The sequence below is a fragment of the Pongo abelii genome, chromosome 3, assembly GCF_028885655.2.
Source record: "Pongo abelii isolate AG06213 chromosome 3, NHGRI_mPonAbe1-v2.0_pri, whole genome shotgun sequence".
NCBI lineage: Eukaryota > Metazoa > Chordata > Mammalia > Primates > Hominidae > Pongo > Pongo abelii.
In genome coordinates this window covers 183,429,882-183,447,204 of record NC_071988.2, presented here as the reverse complement: position 1 = coordinate 183,447,204, position 17,323 = coordinate 183,429,882, and the positions used below count along the sequence as shown (strand labels likewise).

General features: G+C 33.0%; 1 protein-coding gene across 2 annotated transcripts in view; it reads left to right on the top strand.

Annotated features, from left to right (window-relative positions):
- Positions 1–17,323, top strand: part of FSTL5 (follistatin like 5) — an 807,547-nt gene that overhangs the window by 729,504 nt on the left and 60,720 nt on the right. For both annotated transcript variants that reach the window (XM_024246010.2, XM_054554669.1), the window contains 2 exons: positions 1,023–1,130; positions 5,200–5,324. In XM_024246010.2, coding sequence (XP_024101778.1) covers positions 1,023–1,130; positions 5,200–5,324 — 233 coding nt within the window. The remainder of the gene's footprint in view (positions 1–1,022; positions 1,131–5,199; positions 5,325–17,323) is intronic.

Genomic DNA, 17,323 nt, shown 5'->3' with positions numbered 1-17,323 from the left:
TGTAAATGATGAGTTAACGGGTGCAGCTCACCAACATGGCACATGTATACATATGTGACAAACCTGCACGTTGTGCATAGGTACCCTAGAACTTAAAGTATAATAATAATAATAAAAAAGAAAAGAAAAAAGAAAAAAAAGAAAATTCTCTAAGGATATTTAATAGATCTTTGGGAAGAAATGCTTTCACTGTTGGATAAAGTTTGCTTTACTGGATACAATTTGTTTTATGTTACATAGTTAGAAAATATATAAGTACCTATTCCTGGAAATTAATTTTAAATGGTGTTAGCTTGTAATATGAATAGCATAAAATTAAGGTGAGTGAAATAACTTCCTGGCATCAATTTGTTTTCTGAGAATTTTGTTTTAAGTAAATGCTAAATATTATAAATATTATAAATATTATTATAAATATTAGCAGAAAAACACATTTTCATACCAAGCATGGTGCATAAAAAAAAAGAATTCTTTTTTCTTCTGTGGTTTTGAATTTCTCATTAAGGAAACTTAATTAGCTGATCATTCGTTAGAATTACAGCCATATATCAGATTGTTGGCATTTTAACATTACAGATAGTAAAATCTCGTAATCAGAATTGGGATAAAATAAATCTAATAATGTAAACATAGTTCTCACCTGTATTCAACACTTAATTAAAATGAATATGTTAAACTTTTATATCTTGAGTTTCTAAATAGCTTCTCCCCACCTCACAATGTGCATAGGTAATGAATGAACTGAAAGCTGTGTACAGTTGTGCAAATGATAAACAAAATATTTATCATGTATATGATAATTGTATATGATAAAAAATTTATAAAGATACCTTATTAATGTATATGAATGTATATGAATAAAGTATGATATTTTCAAATATCAAATAAGGGCTTAGGAAATTATATATTTGGCAAATTAAATATTTAATCTGACATCTAAGTTAGAGTCTTCATAATTTCTGGCCTAGCTTTAAACTAATAGTTTAGTCTAAAACATTTTTTTCAATTCTTCTTTATTGTAGGCAGTGAGCACAGACCCTGTCCCAGTTAAATTACACTATGACAAATCACATGATCAGGTCTGGGTGCTAAGCTGGGGTACCTTGGAGAAGACATCACCAACACTACAGGTAAGTACATCTCAGTATATTAGAGAAAATAACAATATTTAAAGCTTTCAACATTTCATTGGATATTTGTGATCATTTAACAATGATATTTTTCAATCTGAGGACTCCAGCTTTAATCATAACTAGATAGGCACAGAAAAGGGCAAAAAAAATTGGTACTTATGTACTTTTGGACTGGGAAAACTCGTAGGTAATATGTATTAAAGGTTATATTTATATGCGAAAAGAATAACCTATAGTGACAAAGCTGATGCCATTAGGAGGAAAAGAAAGTCATAATTTACTTTTCAACAATTTTGGTAAGGCATGTACAATAGAGACAAAGAGAATTCGACAGCAAAAGCTTCAAGGCCATCTCCATTTTTCTCTAATCATAATATTCTGTTATCTGAGGAGAGGCTTATTTCTAAAGGAAGAATAGTGGTGTTATTCTTATAGATTTTGCCTCTGCCTTGAAGTTGTTTATGTGAGAACTTCACAGATACAGAAAAAAAAAATCTGCATTTTGGTCATGACCCTTTGGAGCAGTCTTTAGACTTTTATAATTACAAGTTTAAGCAGAAACAGAAAGGGAATGGGAAGGAGTTTTTGGCCCTGGAAATGTGCTTTATATTACAGTATTTTTCAAAATGCTTTGCGATTTTGCTACTGCCTTGAATATCCCTCTTTTAACAAGACCCCAAATTATTAACTTTTGGACATTTTAAAATAAATTCTTTTAAATGAAATAATTTTATTTTAATCAGTTGTCACTACCAATACTTTTAATGTTTCTGAGTTATTTTCAGTATTGCAATATTTAACTTACAAATGACAGTTTTATGTAAATAGAATATTTTAATATAGCTGGCATAATGATGGATCATTTTATATTCACTAAAAATATGTGTCATTTGAAACATTAAAAAAAATTATAGTATTTTAGTTATTTATTTTGCAAATCAATCCACTCTTAGAATGTGAGTTCTTAAAATTAAAGGATGACTCACAATTCTGTGAGTTGGCTACCTGGGCAGCTCTGCTGATGTGATCTGGGAGCACTCATGGGCTCCAGTTACCTGATAACTTGGCTAGAGTTGGAAGGTTCAGAATGGCCTCACCCTCATGTCTATCGCATGGTGGTAGTGTTCAGCTGGGTGCCTTGTGTCCCCTGCATGTGACGCTCACACTGCATCTTCACAGCATAATGGTTTTAGGTTACAAAAGTGGAAGCTACAAGACCAGCTGAGGTATGGGCTTCAAAATGCACATAAAGCCAGTTTTGCTACATCACATTCATCAAAGCAAGTCACATTGCCTGTTCAGATTCAAGAGGATGGAGTGATAGAGCCAATCTCTTGATTGAAAAAGCACAATCTTCACAGTGGGCAACTTTTAGAATCATCTATCACAATATGGTAATAGGTGCTTGTTAACTGAGATTTTGTATTTAAGTATACTCTTTGCAAGATAAATAAAACAGGTCTATATATGATTTTTTTAGAAAATATTCTTATAAATTATTTTAATGCACTATTAACTTCAAGATTAGCATAGCTTAAAGTTTAATTTTTTCATGTCTTTCTTTTAAAAAACCAAAGCTGCATATATTTTTATTATACAATTTTCTTCAGAATTGATCCCTTCCTCTCCCCTTTGATTCATGCTACTTGGATAGATTAACAACTTTCCCAGTGTTGGAATTCTGCCACAAAATAGTTTAGACAAATTCCTTTGATATTGTACACAGAAAAAAGCCTTCTGGAGGTATTCTTCCCACACATTATTCAACCATCTAAAAATGGGTTCTTTATTTTTCTCTGGATGCCTAATAAAAAATATTTTGTGCTGATAGAATATGGTAAATTATAAAAATATTTGCTGGGTGGGAGTGGAAGGTAAGTGTCACAACTGAAAATATAAAGTAAAGTGTAAGAATTGAGAAGTATCCTTTAAAAAGGTATACACAAGAAGATTTATTTACATAAGGTTTATATGTGTGCATGTTATATGAATATAGATATAAGCTTGATTAGATAGATAGGTAGATTGATTGATTGGCAAACAATATGATAGGAAACACAAGATCTCTGGATCAGAGAATAGGCCATTTCTCACTCATGGATCATGTTAGTGTTTATGCCCCAGCCCTAATCAACTTTGGGTCCTGTGGAGAGCCTAATGCTACCCTGAACGTTCAGCACAGTTGCACGAAAGTAGTGGGATCCTAGAACTATAAGTCGCTACGTTTTTATAGGCTGCTAGCTATCAGCCTATCCTCTGTCTGGAGAGATAATCATCATTACTCTAGAATGTATGAAAATCTTCCCCTGGAAGAAGAAGAGTAGGTCAATTCCCTTGAATGTCAGTAAATGGTTCAAAGGAGATAATTCTCTAAATCTCTCATGAGCAAGACACTATCACTAGTTTCCAAGGCATTTTTGCTATGCCATTAGACTTAAACCAAGTTTGCCAATGCTCTTTGCTATGAAAGACCTGACTCTGCAGAAATGTCAAAATATTCATGGATAATTTTCTCCGAAAAGATTATCAGGAAACATTCACAAAGGAAGTGGAAGTTAAGATATGCTTCCTTTAGAGAAACTGAATTCACAAAACCAAAAATATGGGCAACCCCTCATTCTGGCTATAGGGTTTCCCATGCCATCATGTTAAAAGATTAGGCTGGAAGAGAAATTGATGCTGAAGCATGTTTTCAAGGATCAGAAAATTCTACTTATCTTTTCTTTGTGTTTTAATTTTTATTATAATTTAATCCATACATCTTAGTCAAATAAGAAAGCAAAATATGTATATTCTGAGATATTTATAATTAATAAAGGCTGTCATGATTTTAGATATATGACAATATTTTCCAATTAGTGTCCTCAGATGGATTCTCAAAGATTTATCATAATTTATTTATTTTACTTTTGAAAGTCATATATGCCTCATAAAAATTTCAAAATACTGCTTTAACAATTATAATGAGTCTGTAATCCACAAATTTCACAATTGGAATATAATTAATGTGTTATCAAATGCACAATAATTAGAGAAGAAAATATTCCCAGGAAATAACTTGAAATAGAGACCTTCCATTTTGCTATTGTTCAGGAAGTGGGCCCCAGCCAGGAGGGATTCTGATGGAACTCAATGAAAGTATATTCATTTAAATGAAGAAAAATTACCCTTTAGGAAAAACAAACTAACTCTAAAACTAAAAGATAAAGTAAAATCTTTCATAAAAACCAAAGGAGAAGTTTTAGTCTTGAGGGAAAAACACTTTAACTTAGTAGTTTAGGAAGTTACTTTGATGGCCATATGTAGAAAGCATTTAAAAGTGGATAAACTAAAGGCAGGAAAAAAGCCCTTTAGAAGGCTACTAGAACAATGGTTGTGCAGTAGGAACAATGAAAGTTTACAGGGGTGTAAACAGATCTGAAGAATGAACTAATAGGATTTGGTAACTAATGGAATTAGGGAAATAAGCTAGTTTAAATGTAGTTGACCTTTTCTTTAAAGGACTATAAAAGTTTAAAAGACAATTCATTATCAAAGATGAAATCTATTTTATTAAAACACTTAAACCAGTTATTTTTCAATGACAGGAGGAAAACGTTTTAAAATATGGTTTTATGTATTCTAAGATTTTAAAAATTTAAAATGTTTCATACGATTCATTTTGGAGTTTCAAAACTATGTTGCCAGTTATGTTATACTGGAGGGATTTTGTCCTAGTATCACACATTACCTGTATGTTTGCATTTATTTTTCTCATTATATAAGAAGATTAGGATGTTTATAATGAAGAAGTTGCTTATATAACTATTTATTTTATATTTTAAGCTGAAATTGTTCAAGACAAATATTTTTCTATTTTTTTCTTTATAGAAACATCAGTTTCTATATTGAAAATAAGCAAAGAGTCACAGAATTGTAATTTGTGTAATAATATATTAATTTTGAAGATGGCATAAAGTCTATGCGAACAACTACCAGAAACATTTATTTCATCTCTAAAAAAATTAAAGCTTATACTATGAAGTGACTGCATTGTTGAGGTCTAACCAAGGTGTGTTCTCTTTAGGTAATTACCCTGGCCAGTGGGAATGTGCCTCACCACACGATCCACACCCAACCAGTGGGAAAGCAATTTGACAGAGTGGATGATTTTTTCATTCCCACCACAACACTCATTATCACCCATATGAGGTAAGTGCTAAGTTGAGTGATCAACTTTTTAAAGATTTCTCTCCTGTTATAATAGAAAGCCATGTGAAATCGTAAAGAAACTTAGATATAAAACAAATACACATGTACAATTGCACTTGCTTTAGCTTTGTCATATCGGCTTACTGAACCTTTGTTTATCAACATTAGTGATGAATTTCCCATAAAATGTTTCTCTTTATGCCTAACAGGTGTGAATTTGTGAAAATACAGTTTTATTTTTAAAAATCACTTTAACGATGTTTTTGCAAATTGCCATTAAGATTTTTCTTCCTGGGCTCTTACAAAATGCTGGCATTTCCCCCAAAGATAAATAATTTAAAAGATAAAATCCCTTTTCAAATGGAGAGAATATTAACTGAAACTTGGTGTGGAGAAGCAGCCACAGTCCTAGAAATATATTCAATATAAATATTTTGTTCACTCATATCATTTTTGATCATATTGTAATTAATATAAAATTGTATTAAGAAATACAAGAAGTTGAAATGAAATGTTTGAGGTCTGCACTTTGAGAAAAGATGTTAGTGTGTTTTATCTCTTGATGTATTTACAAGAGGCGAAAAAGTAATATTAACTTCTGGTTAGAAAACTGCAAAGCTTTATAGAAGAGGTTTAAATGCTAAAATGAGGAGAAGGTTGGCATATCATGATATTTAGTATTATGTATCTTTAAAATCTATTGAAACAATTTAAAAATATTTGCTTAGCAATGTTAAAAATGAATCTGAAACAAAGATTTTGTCCTTTTACTCAAGTGAATTCTGATGTGTGGGAACTGCTCCAGCTACGTTATATGAGCCATTATTGGATTATTGTGCATATTTGTTTCCTTATTTAAATTAAAAATTATATCATCTAAAAATTGCAGTTGTGAGAATTATGAAAGACTGCATAATTCAACTTTGCAAAAATAAAAAGGGGGATTAATAAATCAGAATTATAACTCATAGTCAAAGATAGAATAAATTATTCCTTGCAAAGCCAAGCATATTTTCAAAGTTTGATATATTTGTCAATCAATTAGCCATTATTTTCAGAATTCCTATTATGTGCTCGGCAAAAAAGTGATTAAATAACATAATGTGCAGGCTGGGCATGGTGGCTCTCCCCTGTAATCCCAGCATTGTGGGAGGCTAAGGCGGGGGTGTAGCTTGAGTACAGGAGTTCGAAACCAGCCTGGGCAACATGGCAAAGCCCTGTCTCTATTAAAATTACAAAAATCAGCCGACACGGTGGCGCATGCCTGTAGCCCCAGCTGCTCGTCAGGGTGAGGCGGGAGGATTGCTCGATCCGGAGAGGTGGAGGTTGCAGTGAGCTGAGGTCACACGTTGTGCTCCAGCCTCACCAACAGAGCCAGACCCTGTCAAAAAATAATAATAGTAATTATTATTATTACACATTTTTGTGGAAAACAAATTATTGAAACTACAGTATATCTGATGAAATTAACAGTTTTTTAGGTTCTGATTGTAATAGCTCAGGGACTTAAAAATCAGAGTTGAACTGAAATGGTACCACTTAAGATGCTATCTGAAAAATATATGAAGTTTTCATACATATTTGATAAGGATAAAATTTAATTGAATCGGCATTGGGTGTTATGACTAATAAATATTCTGTTATTTTCAAGTTATTGATGAAGTATTAATAACCAATAATTAGATATGTAACCTTTGTTTTTATCTCACTTGCCTGTTCCCTATTACTGTATTTAATATGCTATTATCAACCTTGCTTATTTTTTAAAAATGTACTATTAATACAATTTCTTTGAGAAAAATTTTAGTGTGTATGATACTACTAGGTATAATTGTGTATAATTGGGAGTGTTTTCACCCTATAATATGTAAAGTTATCATTATGTTAAAATACCTACCGAGGTCAAGAGTATAGACTTTAGTGGCATGCAGTAAGTGCTGTTTGTTATTCTGTGTTTGTAGATATAATTTATATGTTGTCAGACCATAACATCTCTTTGGGTTCTAAATGATTACCTCAGAGCTGGAGTTGGAGCTAATACTAATTCAAAAAACATCTAAATATTGTGAAGAACTATAAGGCACACATTTATTTTAGTTCTATATATTATGAAAAAGAGTAAAAATTATAATTGAGGTTATTTTTAAGCATCGTTATATTCCTTTGAGGAATGTGCAGTGAAATGCATGGGTATTTCGTCACTACTTTATTTATATGTATTTAATTTAGTAAGAGTAACTTAGTAAGAATAAAAATTAAATTATAGCAATTCTACCTGCATGTAGAATCCCATTTTAATGAACATGAATGATCATCAAATTTCTTGGTGCAGTTCGAAGTAATTACTCATTTTACTATGGTGAATGCGAGAAGTAAAAATTAACATGCGTTTCCAAAAATAGACTGTTAACTAAGTAAGGTAGTTTTAACATAATGAGGATTTATTATTCTACATCAGGAACACCTGAGCAATGAGTATCGTCTTTTCTCCTATCAATTTCATATAGTATATTTCTTTTTTTTTTTTTTTTGAGACAGAGTCTCCCTCTGTCACCCAGGCTGGAGTGCATTGGCACTATCTCAGCTCACAGCAACCTCTGCCTCCCGGGTTCAAGCAATTCTCCTGTCTCAGCCTCCCTAGCAGCTGGGATTACAGGCGCCCTCCACCATATCAGGCTAATTTTTGTATTTTTAGTAGAGAAGGGGTTTCACCATCTTGGTCAGGCTGGTCTTGAACTCCTGCCCTCAGGTGATCCACCCACCTTGGCCTCCCAAAGTGCTGGGATGACAGGTGTGAGCCACCATACCTGGCCCATATAGTATATTTCTAAGCAAATTCAGCATGTGGTTAAATATGTGCTGCTGAGATTGAATCGTTATGAATTGTGTTTTTCAGAATTTGACACTACTTTCTAACTGTTGGGCTCAGTAGATGTTTCCATGCCAGGCAGAGAGTCTGAAACATGTGTTGAATTAATATTAGTTTTCTTTCTCTGACTCTACATCACATTAATCTGCTTTTCTCTCATGCTGGTACACTTATTTCAAATAATTTATATCTTCAGTGTCTGAAAAGCTTCTTGACAAGTGTCAGGCTTTTATATTCTTAGTGCCTAAAAACCATTGGACACTTAATTTATGTTTCTCATAGGAATGGAAGTAAAGAAGGAAGAAAGTGCTACACTATTTCCTAAACCAGACTATCTGGTACTGAGGGAAGAACTGTGTTTCCTATATATGGATTTCTCAGCCTCCAACACATTATCAGCATTAAGCAAATGCTGTGTTCAGAGTACACAAATTTGTGGAACCAGTAACTACAGTAATAAGAATTTACATCTGCTGTCAGACAGATCTAAGCCTGCATATCCCAGCAACACCATTCACCGTTGACTCTGGTGACCTTAACCAACTTACTTCATTTCTTTCTAAGGACTGGAATAAAATAATGTTTGAGTATTCAGTTGCTCACTAGTTGTTGTCCAGACTTCATAATCTCCACTGGGAAACTGGCTCCCCGTTGATTATTTACAATTTTCCTAAAAGTCTGTACTTATGCCTGCCTGGCTTCGTCTCATTTTTCCTCCAGTTTTTCTGTTTCTGTGCCTGTAATTTTCAGGCTTGTTTAGTCTTTAAGCTTATCAGATAAGCATGCAGTGTCATAAAGTAAATCATGACTGAAGAATTTAAGAATACCATTTAAGACACATTCTCAGACTTGAAGTTAGTAAAAATTTTTCTTTAAAAAATTTAAACTTAAGCAAGAAATTAATAAATTATGGAAACCATAGTTTTAAAGTTGAAGAGATTATGTAGTGCAAAAGGAGTATATTTTGGAATGACATAAGAAATATACATTTGGGATGAATTTCAATTTAGATTTTTATTTTTATAAATAAAAATATACAGATAGGTAAAATTAAAAGTGGCTGTTAAAAATGAAGATGAATGGGCCGGGTGCAATGGCTCATGCCTGTAATCCCAGCACTTTGGGAGGCCGAGGCGGGCAGATCACGAGGTCAGGAGATGGAGACCATCCTGGCTAACACAGTGAAACCTCGTCTCTACTGAAAATACAAAAAAATTAGCCTGGCGTGGTGGCGGGCGCCTGTAGTCCCAGCTACTCAGGAGGCAGAGGCAGGAGAATGCCATGAACCTGGGAGGGTGGAGCTTGCAGTGAGCCAAGATCCTGCCACTGCACTCTAGCCTGGGCAAGAGAGTGAGACTCCGTCTCAAAAAAAAAAAAAAAAAAAAGAAGATGAATATAATTCTCATAATAGTCAATTATGTCTAATAAAATTTGAAATGATAATACATTACCTTCTAAAATCAATTATAAACAAATAGAAAGCAACGTTTCATTATTCTACGTGTAATTTTTATCCAAAAAAATAAGTTATACAACTCAGTTGTCATATTAAATTGAAATTACAATATCGTTACATGTAAATAGATATACTTGAATATTTGAATAATATTGTAATTCTACTATTGTTAACTTTTTAAAAATTACATGGCTAATGCATAGGAGATTTGGTGAAACAGTTTTCAAAATGCTTGTGTTAAACTTCAAAACAAGTAATTCTCATAAAGCATGAGGGTTTACATAATCAATTGTTTTATTTTTGCTGCCATTGTGAAGAGAGAAAAATTTAAATATCAGTTTCTTATGTGTGAACATTGTAGCTTGCTGTGCAGATGCAACTAGAATTTGCATAATAAATTAAGATCAATAGGTCTGGCAGTTACGTGTTATATTTTCTTTTATATGTAAAGATTCTAGAAAGGTAAGGAGAATTGAGAAAAGAAGAGGAGAAGCTAAGGAGGTAGCAGACATTAGGCAATGAGTAATTTCCATGGAATTTTTCCATGAAACCTCCCTCAAAAAATCTTCATTAATCCTTCCTGAGAATTATTTGTTTGGGGCAGAAGGGGGATGAAAGTGAGAACTACATGGAGACCAACGTGGTGCAGAGCAGGGAAATGTAAGAAATCTGAGTGCAGGATACCAGGAAGGCCAGAAAGTGTAATCTACCACAAATGCAAGAATTAGCAGAAGTCTTTCCTAGAGCTTTTGACGTAGCACGAATAAGATGTGTCGGCAAGAGAATAACAGTAAGATATCTTCACCTAGATTGCAAGGGAAGAGCTAACATTTGGGTTATTTGGTATTATAAGTAGAAAACCTTTAAAGTTCTCACTGACTAAAATAATACCTTTGATACAATTTAAAACTAGTGCCATTTGATGAAAAAAAAAAAGATGTATTATAACCTGCACTTTGTAGCACCTGCAAATCATTCCTTTCCCATTTCTTCTCCTATCTCTCCCAGTTAGAGTTCAAGTACAAACAGATTTAATCCAATCTAGCTGAAACATGCTGATGTCAATTGGCATACAGGGCACTTAGAGTAAATTCAAGGAGATGACTTATGATTTATATATCCACTCCAGGGCTAGGCCTGTGAGTAATAAGAGAAGGCATAAACTTGGGTGATGCTATTTGAGATGTCTTGAAAGGCTTACCTACTCTTGAAACTATCCCCCGCAACCCAAACTACCATTTGATTATATTGTTTGGAATTTCAAACCAATTTTCTCATTTTTTGAGTTATATTTTTATAGAAATCAATCTTTAAATTGCTCTTATTTCTTGAGAGGAAAATGCAGCAGTTAGGAAATTGATATACTTATTATTGCCATTTTTGTCTAAGGGTCGATTGGTTGATTATGTAGTGTCTTAAAATGAATGTTTGTACTTGGGAGGGTGTGTGTGTATGTGTGCATGCAAGTATATTTATTTCAGTCAGTGATTACATGATAAGCAATAAGATGAATAGAGATATTTGTAAATCACACTGACAGGGAGACTTTAAGCAACAGGCATTTATATAAAATCCTGAAAATGCCAGTTCCCACAGCTTTTTCCTCCTCTGTTAGCTTGCTTCATTTGGCATGACTTGACCTGCTAAATGAAACAAGTAAACAAACAAGTAGTGTTCAAAAATTTTCTTATAACATTCCTCCCCTCCCCAGCACCACACCCCAAGATGATATTGGTTTGGACTTGAATATCCTAGGGTAAATCAGGAATTCAATGAAGTGGACCTCAGTGTTACTCTTCAATTTGAATGGACTGGAAAAGACAAGGGTAGCTGGAAGGCACTCCTTTAGGATCCTCAACAGTGAAATAAGTGCTAAGAGTGTAAGAGTACTTGGAGCCAAATGGGGGTAGTAAGGGGCTAAGGATTTATCTCGTTTCCGATCAGTAGTAATCCCTGCATAGCCAATGGCTATGGCTCTACTACACAGATGAAGTAAGATGAGAGAGTAAGTAGCGGACACCGCTCCGGCAGTCTGGAGAGTGGTCTATAGCACTCATTTTGGCATAAATTCAGCAAGGAAATGATTAAGAAGGGATTGAGTTTGATATATGTTTCCTTAAAGCTCCTCCAAGGGAAAAATAAACATTCTGTGAAAGTGAAAGTTAAAGTATATCATTCTCCCCCATATTTCATCAAATCCGTTAAGGCAAAAATTATATATATGGCTAACCATATATCAAGACAACTCATCTTATGACTTGATTCATGGACAGGCCAGGTGTATGGAGATACAATTTTAGCACTAAAATACTGTGGTTACGTTGAAATCCTAGCGCAGCAGAAATTGAAAATACCTGTTGTTCCATGGCATTTAGAGAAAAGTAAAATCTTGGGATGATGAACCGCAATTAAAATTGTTTCAAAAAATGTTTTGTAGATGAAAATCTCACAAAAGTCACAATTCAGTGAGGTGCGTTTTAACTTCTTTCATCCTCACATGCTAATTCCTCCCACAAAGAGAAATAAACAAAAAATTCCAAATGTCCCAGGAAGCCAACTCTGTCTACACTCTCTCAAAAAGTGAATATTGAAATATGCATAAGTTCTGAAATTGTGACCTTCCCTTTCCACAGTTTCTCTTACCTTGTTTACTCCCCCTCTCCACTCCAAACAAACACAAACTCTGTATTTTCAGCACCTATTATCTCATGGGATCCTTAGATCTCCAGAGCTACTTCACTATCTGAAAACAGAAGATATTCATAAATTGTTTGTCAAACAAAGTATATACATATACTTTTATATATGCCTGTGTGTATATATGTGCAAACCATTGTTAGCAAACCACCCAACATTCTTACATGGGTGCAAAGCTCCATCTACATAAACAGTGGATAGCTTTCTTAATCTTATTTCTAATGAAGTAAACACACTATACCCGTCAAGCTTTGGTCTATAATGCCGCTCTTTTTTTTTGATTATGGTTACCTGATTGGCTTTTATTTTAAGCAATACTTTCAATCCTCTTTAGCATATTAATACAGGACACACATTGAGTGTAAAATGCTTAGATAGAAAAAACAGAGTGCTATTCAGTGTGTTACCTTTATTATTTCTTGAGTTAGAGAACCCTGTCTGCTTCCCTTCTTGGTCTTTGTTCTGTGTTAACTGTGCTCTGCTCTGACACTTGTAAGAAAGGAGTCTTGTGTCCAAAGTGGATGAACAAAATAGACCTGCACTTCTTTTCACAGAATATTTTATTAGTCATGTTGCTAGCCCACATTTGCTATGTAATGTTTTTGATGTATGGGTTAATGAGATTGGATTTAAAGAACAAGTTATTTTTAATACATGTATATGTAATTATTTTAAAAAGGAAGAGTTGTTACAGGTATTATTGGTAGACTCTAAGCTCTAGAATTTAATAAAGACCCTAAACAGACTTAATTCTATGACAAATTTTTACTGAAGAAATCAATGGAGCACTAATAACATTTCGAAACACTCCACATTGCAGATTTGACTCTTGAGTTTTATTATGCAAAGTAAAATAGCTCTTGCTTCTTCTCTCAGAGGTCCTTATGCTAACTCATCAAAGTGTTCAGTAAAACAGGATTGTCCATCTCACAGGATCCAGTATTCTCTTAAGAGACAGCTATGGTATACAAATATAAGCGAATATATATGCATATATAAGTACTTTTTTTTCTTTCTTACATATTATTTTAGGCTTGCTGATAATGGTAAATCACACTTACTTCACCCTAAACAAGTCAATTATGTGGTTGCAGAGATTACTGTTTCCTCATTAGTAAAAGCACTCCCAAATATGAATTAAAATGCATAAAGAAATATGTCAGAAGTTAAGATACGATGTAATGAATATACCACAAGAGAGGGGCAGAGCTTATTGTGAGAATTTAAGCATTTTCTTACATGAATTGAAAGTGTACATTACATGGCCTATTAATACATATATTTAATACAGTAGACTGCAATATTTTGAATCAATCATATATAGCATTAGCTAGTTCTCATAAAATTTTGGTGAAGAACAAGATAATGTACATTGAGGTTTTTAATTCTTTGTATCATTAAGTGGATATATTATTTTTCTGTCAAAGGAAAAGGGCACATTATATATTTTATTATAGCATCTTACTTTATGAATTTATGAAATTTTTCTTGATGCAACTTATTAAAATGATGAAACTTCAAATACAGGAGTATATAACTTAACAGAAACTCTGAAAGCATTCTATTGTGGCTTAACAAAGCAACACCATTAAATAAATAATTTTATCTTTGAGAATACATATATAAAATAATAGTAAAACATTTTGGAAATTTTCTGTGAATGTGGCTAAATGCTTATTGTATATACAAATCACTTTTTTATTTTGTTTGACCAGAAAAGCAAGATTAATTTAAATGTAAAATTAGTGATGGTGGCTGTGCAGGCAGTTTTGGGCGGGCATGAGTGGTGGCACTGATATGCTCTATCTTCACAATGATCAGAGGCTGTAAAAAATATTCATTGTGAATCCAACTGAGTTAATATTTTGTATCTTTTTAGTTGAGTTGTAAATCTGCTGATATATCTTCACTGTAGCTATCCATGTACAATAAAGAAATTACCAGTTATTTTGAGTCAAACAGATAATATTCAGACAATCACATTCCTCTTTTCATTTAAATTATGTTAAATTTTTGTGTTATTTAATTCAGCTATGTTTACTTTTTCACATTTACTTTTTCTAGTACAATGTTTTATTTCTTGCTTCTCCTTTTGAACAAGAAATAATGCAGTAAAATGTCCCATTTTAGAGTTCTTTAAGACATGGTTCAAACAAAAATGAAGCACATGAAAAGGATGACATTGAGCCTTTAAAATGAACCATAACAGGGAAATCCAGCAAATTAGTAGATATGTGGAGAAACTGTATTATATCTAAATTGTCATCTATCATGGACGAAAATGATGTATTGATAATCCTTTTGATACTTCTACCACTAACAGATCAATTTTAACAGATAAATTTGAAATTGATCTGTTTTAACACCTTTTAATATTTTAAAATACTTGAAAACAGTTTTTGGACTATCATAATATTTGGTTTACAGAAGGAGAATAAACAATATTTATTCTTATTAATAAATTCATTGTTAAAATTTCAAATTCACTAGGGAAACATGTTTTCTAACTATATGCAAGTGAAAGATTTAAAAGATCGTTTTTTATTTTAAGTCTATAATGTAAATGAAAGAGATCAACTTTTTAATTATGGTAAACAGTGATTTTATAAGTCAAGAATATGAATTTTAGTAAGAAATAAATGAATGACAATTTTAAAGAAAAGTAAACTAGATATATGAGAAACTGACTAAAAGTAGAGGCACTATACTACCATTTATTCATATGGTCCAACATAGAGTTTCAGTAATAATCTCTAACTTTCCTTTTGTCCTATGCACAATAATCATTTGAAGTGTTTCTCTATAATTTCCTTATTTTAATATCGATTTTAAAGTCTGAATTTATAAATCAAGTTCAAGTTTACCATACCACTTCCATGCTCTCAGATTGTATTGCTCAATTGTAGATTTTGTACTTATTGCTAAGATTATTATATATGATTAATAAACATTGAGTATTTACTCTATGCCAGATACTGAGCTAAGCAATTTTTATGCTCTGTCTCATTTAAAACTAGCAGCAACATAAATTTTTATTCCTATTCTACAAATGGTGAATCATTTCATATATATTGGAACCAGCTATAAACTCAGTTCAATCCAAATTTATACTTACCACTCAATACATTCTAGAATTCAAGTTATTTCCTCATTCTTGGGGTAAAACCTAATGACTGATGTACTCTACAAGTTATCCCAAGCCAACCTTTGCAATACTCCCTTTTCTCCCATTTACGTGCTATTACTACAACAAAACTCAACTCCTCATAACAGATCTACACCATATTTTTGTGCCTATCTGTATTTACTTGCAGGAAACTTTGTTTTTCCTCTCCCCAATATTAATAAATCCTTCAAAGTCTACCTTAAAGCCACTGTTCATAAAATTTGTTGAAATTTCCCTAATTGAAGTCCTCTTGGCATTTTGAATTTTCATTATTTTTCATTTGTATGAGATGCAAGCAGAAGCAAGAATTTGAAACCACACAGACCTAGCCTGGAAACTAGATTTCCAGCTCCTTTGAGACTTTTAACACAGTATTTAATATCTCTTAGATCAGTTTGATTTTCCTCTTCCAAAGGTAAATGATTTCAGAAGGGAGAGAGAAAAAATATAGTGTTGTGTCAGTAGTCCCTGCAGACCCTGCAGTAATTTTTGCTGTCTGCTCATGTCTAACTTCATAAAGTCTGTTCATTAATCTGTTCCTCCCCAGTCTCACAGACACAGCCCTAAGCTGAGGCCCCTTGCCTCTCAACGTCTAGACACAATTTGCTCTTTCCTGTTTTCCATGTTTATCATTTTCTCCATACGGTTCTCTACTCTGTTCACCAAACAGAAAACCACTAGATTCCTCTTTCTATGTTATATCTGGAATGATATAATACTCCAAGGAAAGAAAAAAAACTCAGATTTTTGTCTTATTTTGCTACAGTGCTATATAAATAATATTATAGCTTTTTGAAAGTTTAAAAATAAAAGATTTTTTTCTTGTTGCTTATAGATCATGTCCAAACTACATTGAAGCTCCTTCCTTCAGCAGCCTTATATCCTAATGTTGATATGCGCACATCATATGGTCCTGCCAAGAAGAACCTGAGTAGCCCCTATACTTTCCTGCTTTCACATAATTACCCATTTTGTCTACAGTGCCCTTTCCAATTCTCATTTAGATCCTCTTAATTGTTATCAATCTCCTAGCCAAACTCAGTATCACTCTTAATTCATGCAACTTTTCCTGCTCCTCTAGTTGTTTAAGACAGCACCGCCCTCAGAATTTACTTTGTGATGAAGGCATTCAACCTTACATCAGTTGTAAACACACTTCATTTATTCAATAAGATTGCATTAAATACCAACTTTTCAAATACCAGACACAATTCCAGGCTCCAATAGGAAATGACATACAGATTTTGTCTTATTTTGCTACAGTGCTATATAAATATTATTATAGTTTAGTAAAAGTTTAAAAATAAAAGATTTTTCTTAAACTCATACTTTGGAGTAATAACGATATAGATCCAAATTCATGTTCTGCCGCTTACTACAGTGTGATTCCAAGTAAATTAAACTGTGGAATAAGCTTTAAAAAAAATTAGTATGCTAAGGATTCACCCTCCCTCTTTGCAGGTCTGTGTCTTTTGCATAAGTTTTTTCACTTATCAAATGAAGGAGAGCGCTTGACATAATCCTAGGCAAATTTGCCCTTGAGTTCTCTCTGGCCACAATGTGTAGTTCAGGCATGGGCATGTACTCCATTCAGAGACCGTATGTTGCAGTGAGACTTTTACTGGGACTTTTGGAAAGAGACTTGCTTTTTGTGTTTACTGCCCTAAATCCTCAAAAGATGGCAATCTAGAGCTGAATAGCTATTTTCACAGCACTTGAAGCTTGACTTTGGAGCTAACATTGAAAATGCAGGAGCCATTATTTTTTCCTCCAGATTAAGAAAAAAATAAGTTATGATTACATTACTGTAG